The following is a 5232-nucleotide window of genomic DNA, read 5'->3' as shown; positions in this document are numbered from 1 at the left end:
TGGAGCGCGCGCGTACCGGCCCCCGCCGGTGCTGCTGAGCGCCTGCAAAACTTGCCGGAATTAAATCAACCTCGGGGGAAGGAGGGGGAGAGAGGGCGGGCGCACCCCCCACGGCGGCCGGAGCCTGACTGCCAGGCCCCGCGCCCCGGGAATCCCCCACAATACTCCTCGGCCGCGCTCTCCGCTGCGACGAGGGCCCGGGCCGCGGGAGCTGGCTGGGGCTTCAGGGCGGGGAAGTACTTTCTGCTCTTGACAAGTCCACCCGGGACGAGGAAGAGTAAGGCTTGGGGCTCTCGCTCGACCTTCGCGGCTCTGTTTGGGTTCGAGCTGCTCGGAGCCGCTCAGCCAGCTGAACGCCGCTGGCTCGCCGAGGCGGAAGGTGCCGGTCACACGGCTCGCGTCCCCACGAGGTGGTGGCGGCAGGTCTGTGGGCCGAGCCGAGCTCACCCAGCGAGTGTCCGGCTCCAGCTGTAGTACTGAGGTTATATGCGCCCGCGGGTGGTCCGGAACATCCTTCAAGGCCCCCTCCCCTCGCTGTCCCCAGACGCCTCGGAGTCCAGTTGGCAGACGAGAACGTCCTCAAGCTGCTTCCAAACAGGAGGCACGGCTTTTGCCTGAGTGTGCGGAGATCTTTTAACAAAATTTGCCGTTGCCCGCGAGGCATGCGGGGCCAGGGCCGGAAGAGCCTTTGCGCTCTGGGCATGCCGAGCTCCCACCAGCAGCCTTTCGGCGGCTCTTGGACCTGGACAGGGCTGTTCTCGCACCACATCCGTCAAGGGAGAAGGGGACACCCGGCGCCAGCGGGCTCTAGCTGTCACTGTAACTGTGGACCTCCTCGGAATTTTTCCATGACTTCTTGAGGCCAGGAGACCGTCTGCTGCTTGGTTCTTTAAACTGCATCAGCAAACCAAAAATCCCGCAAAAACTCCACTGGCGGAAGGAGCGTTCCCGGCTTGAAGTGACAGCGAAAGCATCCTGCTCTGAAAGGGTCTCCTTTCCTTAGGACAAACCAAGAAGTTGCTCTTTCCCCCCATGGGGCCCTCTGGCACGCTCCAGTTTTAACGCCTATTCTAAAACGTCTGCGGACCTAGAAAAAACTGGCCAATATCACTGGCCAGAAATCCAGCTCCTGCCTGAAGATGAATATTGTCAATCTGTTCCGCTCACCGCACTCCTGCAACCCGACGGGCAAACAGCCCTTCTCCTACTCTTTCTCTTGGGCAGCTCACCAAACGTCGGAAGCTAAAACCACTTGACCTGTGTCCTCAAGGTGGAAGAGCAAGGGGCAGTCTCGGAAACAGTCTGGGCCAACAGCTTTCTGCCTCCAAATTTAGGCATGGAATAGAAGAAATTAAATACAGTCCTTAACTGCTCCTTTTTTTCCTCAAATCTCCGAACTGGAAGGCACCCGTGAAATTTCCAACTTCACACATCTCATTTTACAAATAAAGAAACTGAGGCCAAGAGACAGAAGGAATGTATGTGTATCTGTATATACATATATATGTATATATGTACACATACAATCTCCAAACTCTGCTTTTCCTCTGGCAAAGACAATCAAAACCAGAGTACAACTGCAGGTTCTTTCCAATCACTTGGGATTTGCTCATGGGTGTGCAAGAGAATGTAGAGCAGGAAACTGCTTCAGGAATCCCATCAAGCATGGGGACCTCAGCGCCATGGCTCATCCAACCTCACAGGTCAGATCAGGGCCCTGCGGATTGATCATTTTGACCTCCTATTTAATTTTAATTATTTCCTTCTCCCTTGATGTGCTGAAAGTAGCAAGACTGCACTCTGACACACCCAGGTGATGAGACCTCTGAGCTTCCAAGCCCTCCTTCCGGCCCCAACTCAGATGTTACCACCCAGAGAAACGCTGTCCCATTCACCCGCTCTTGGTGAGGCCTCCATCCATAAAGCCCTTAGTATCTATCCAAATTTCCCAGCTACTGTCAGTCTCTCCCACTAGATTGCGGTTCTGGAGCGTAAAGAGCTGTTCCAGGCCTCCCTGTACCAGGTGCCTATACTGAGGCCGACACTCAGTTGGCGCGCAATAAAATTGTGATGAAATTGACATTTGGCGAAAACGTCCCTGTCTCGCCTCTGCGATAGCTTCTCCTTCCAACCCTCCGGCCTTTGAGATTACGTGCAGAGAGAGGTCTCGAGGCCACCCTGCTGTGAACTTGACCCACAGTGGTTAGTCCAGGAGGAAAGCAGTGTAAGGAGAGAGAAGACCAGAGCGGGTAGCTGGGAAGAGGGAAGCCTGAAAGGGCGGGGGCAGGCGGGAGGTGCAGGGGAGGAACAAGAAAGCAATCTTCGGTCCCCCTCTACCGTGCGTCGCGACCCAGGTGGGGTGCAGTGGCGGGGACCGTACCGGGCACCATGCCCCACCCTGCGAACAGCCTGCGCCCCCTGCCCTACTCCGCCGCGGCTGGGGGCTGCGGAGCCGGTGGTAAATGCTGGGGGTGGGGGCGCCCGAGCCGAGGTGGAGGAGGGGGCGGGGGCGAGGCTCGGCGCTTTCTCGCCCCTTCTTCAGCATGAGACTCGGCGGCGGCGGCGGAGTCCCACAGCCTCGGTCATGTGATAGTCTCGAAGCGCGAGCTGCGGGGGTCTCGGCGTCTCGGGGACCATTACAAAACGCAGTCAGGAGAGCGCGTCGCTGCCACAGCCGCCGCCGCCGCCTCTCCAGCTCCAGACCGGCCCGGGAGAGCGGCTGCAACTGAGCGGGCCGGGCTAGCCCCGCGCCCTCCTGGCGCTCGCAGAAGCCCCTCCGCCTGCGCGCCGCATCCAGCGCCCCCGCCCCTTCTCAGGGTCTGCAAGCGCCGCCGCCGCTACAGAAACCTACAAACTTTCCCCCGACCCCCGCAACCCCGCCGCAAGGCGACCGCCTACAGCTCTACCCCCCGGATCCGCTGCTAGCTGCCGGAGAGAAGGGAGACGCGGGCTGCCAGAGCCGAGCTCCCTTCTCCTTACCTCGCCTCTCCTCTCCAGGGGCACGAGAACGCACGGCGGATTAAGGGACGGGTCATCGGTCAGCGTGCAGCGCGCTGTTCAGTCCCGCCGCCCCCGGCCTCCTGCACAACGAGGGCCAACTCGGATTTAAAGGGCCAGAGTCTTGACTGCCCAGTCCTTCCTTCCTGCTCTTTGGGCCTGCGCTTCCCTCGGACCGAGAGAAAGACGAGACGAAGCCAGAAGGAAATATGGCCCCTCCCGACTGCTCCTCCGCCAGCTCCCACGCTTAACCTCTGGCCACCCGCGGGAAGACGCCGGGGGGGTGGCGGTGAAGCTGGCACGCCCCGCTTGCGACTGTGCGCGCGGGTTCGCAGCCGTCGAGGCAAGAAGTTGCGAGCGTCGGATTACTAAATTGGCTCTAAAGGCCAAGCGCGGAGACCACAGGCAGCGGGGAGAAGGCGGGAGAGAAACGGCGAGAGGGTCAGGGGGAAAAGAGGGCAGGGTGGCGGGCCTGGGAAGGCGGAGTGCGGGTTAGCGAAGACAGCCAGGCCCCGGGAGTGGGGTGTGGAGCGACGCTGCGGTCCATTGTGGGCCAGAGGGCGGTGGAGGCGCCGGGGGAGATGCCGCGGCCGGGGAAAGTTCGTACAGCGACCAAAAGCCTCCCTACTCTTACATCTCGCTGACCGCGATGGCCATCCAACACTCAGCGGAAAAGATGCTGCCGCTGAGCGACATCTATAAGTTCATCATGGAACGCTTCCCCTACTACCGCGAGCACACGCAGCGCTGGCAGAACAGCCTGCGCCACAACCTCTCCTTCAACGACTGCTTCATCAAGATCCCGCGGCGGCCCGACCAGCCCGGCAAGGGCAGCTTCTGGGCATTGCATCCCGACTGCGGCGACATGTTCGAGAACGGCAGCTTTCTGCGGCGCCGCAAGCGCTTCAAGGTGCTGCGCGCGGACCACCCTCACCTGCAGGCTGGAAGCACCAAGAGCGCGCCGGGCACTGGGCCCGGAGGGCACGTGCACCCCCACCACGCGCACCACCCGCACCATCACCACCACGCCGCGGCGCACCATCACCATCACCACCACCACCCGCCGCCGCCGCCTCCCCCGCCGCACATGGTGCACTATTTCCACCAGCAGCCGCATCCCGCTCCACAGCCGCCGCCGCCCCTCGCTTCGCAGCCCCCGCAGCAGCCTCCGCCGCAGCCTCCGCAGCAGTCTCACCCCGGCAAGATGCAGGAGGCAGCGGCCGTGGCAGCGGCGGCAGCAGCGGCGGCGGCGGCGGCAGTGGGCAGCGTGGGGCGCCTGTCCCAGTTCCCGCCCTACGGGCTGGGGTCGGCCGCTGCAGCCGCCGCTGCTGCCGCCGCGTCCACGTCGGGCTTCAAGCACCCGTTTGCCATCGAAAACATCATAGGCCGGGACTACAAGGGCGTGCTGCAGGCGGGCGGGCTGCCCTTGGCGTCGGTCATGCACCACCTGGGTTACCCCGTGCCGGGCCAGCTCGGCAACGTGGTCAGCTCCGTGTGGCCGCACGTCGGCGTCATGGATTCGGTGGCCGCGGCTGCCGCCGCCGCTGCAGCCGCGGGGGTCCCCGTGGGTCCGGAGTACGGCGCCTTCGGGGTGCCGGTCAAGGCCTTGTGCCACTCGGCAAGCCAGAGCCTCCCCGCGGTGCCTGTGCCCATCAAGCCGACTCCCGCGCTGCCTCCAGTGGCCGCGCTGCCGCCGACGCTCGCTGTCCCCGGGGCCTCACAGCAGCCGCCGGCGCCGTCCACCGTGTGCCCGGCAGCCGCCGCCTCGCCCGCCGCCCCCTTGCTGGAGCCCACCGCCCCGGGCGCGGCTGAGACCAAAGGCGGCTCTCTGCACTCGGTGCTGGTGCACTCTTAGAATACCCAGCGGGTTCTGATGAACAAACGCCTGGCCCGGGACCGCCCGCCGGAGAGGGTGAGGGCGCCCTGCCCAGGTCGGGCACAGCTGGCGAGTCCGTCTTTGCGGGGAAAGGAATGTATTTAAACAGACAAACCAACCCGAAAGTGGATTCTCCAGTGGTCTGAATAAATATAACACTGTGTCTGTGTTTATACTATATTGTACAATCAGATTAATGAAAACCAGTTTTCAGGTAAGAGTTTCTATTGTAATTAATATTATAAATCCATAAGTTATGCGGGAAGGGAACAAAAGAGTTTAAGCTTCATTCGCTGACAAAATAGAAATGGATTGCGATTCTTATTCCCGGGAGCAGACGCCAGCAGAGCTAAACCTCC

General features: G+C 61.9%; 1 protein-coding gene across 1 annotated transcript; it reads left to right on the top strand.

Annotated features, from left to right (window-relative positions):
* Nucleotides 1–2388: 2388 nt before the first annotated feature.
* Nucleotides 2389–4852, top strand: FOXB2 (forkhead box B2). The gene is made up of 4 exons (XM_070374938.1): nt 2389–2458; nt 2549–2817; nt 2926–3340; nt 3555–4852. Exons 1-4 carry the CDS (start codon nt 2389–2391, stop codon nt 4850–4852), a joined length of 2052 nt encoding a protein of 683 aa, XP_070231039.1.
* Nucleotides 4853–5232: the final 380 nt, after the last annotated feature.

The sequence above is a fragment of the Bos mutus genome, chromosome 8 (assembly GCF_027580195.1).
Source record: "Bos mutus isolate GX-2022 chromosome 8, NWIPB_WYAK_1.1, whole genome shotgun sequence".
NCBI classification, from domain to species: Eukaryota; Metazoa; Chordata; class Mammalia; order Artiodactyla; family Bovidae; genus Bos; species Bos mutus.
Note: the sequence above shows the minus strand (reverse complement) of the source record. Positions and strands in the feature narration are given on the sequence as shown.

What these genes read in the sequence shown, in the direction of transcription:
- FOXB2 (XM_070374938.1), top strand. Translation starts at nt 2,389, where the DNA reads ATGCCCCACCCTGCGAACAGCCTGCGCCCCCTGCCCTACTCCGCCGCG. An exon ending in TGGGGGCTGCGGAGCCGGTG is followed by an intron (nt 2,459 to 2,548) that starts GTAAATGCTGGG and finishes CTTCAGCATGAG; the next exon opens with ACTCGGCGGCGGCGGCGGAG. An exon ending in GCGGGTTCGCAGCCGTCGAG is followed by an intron (nt 3,341 to 3,554) that starts GCAAGAAGTTGC and finishes ATTGTGGGCCAG; the next exon opens with AGGGCGGTGGAGGCGCCGGG.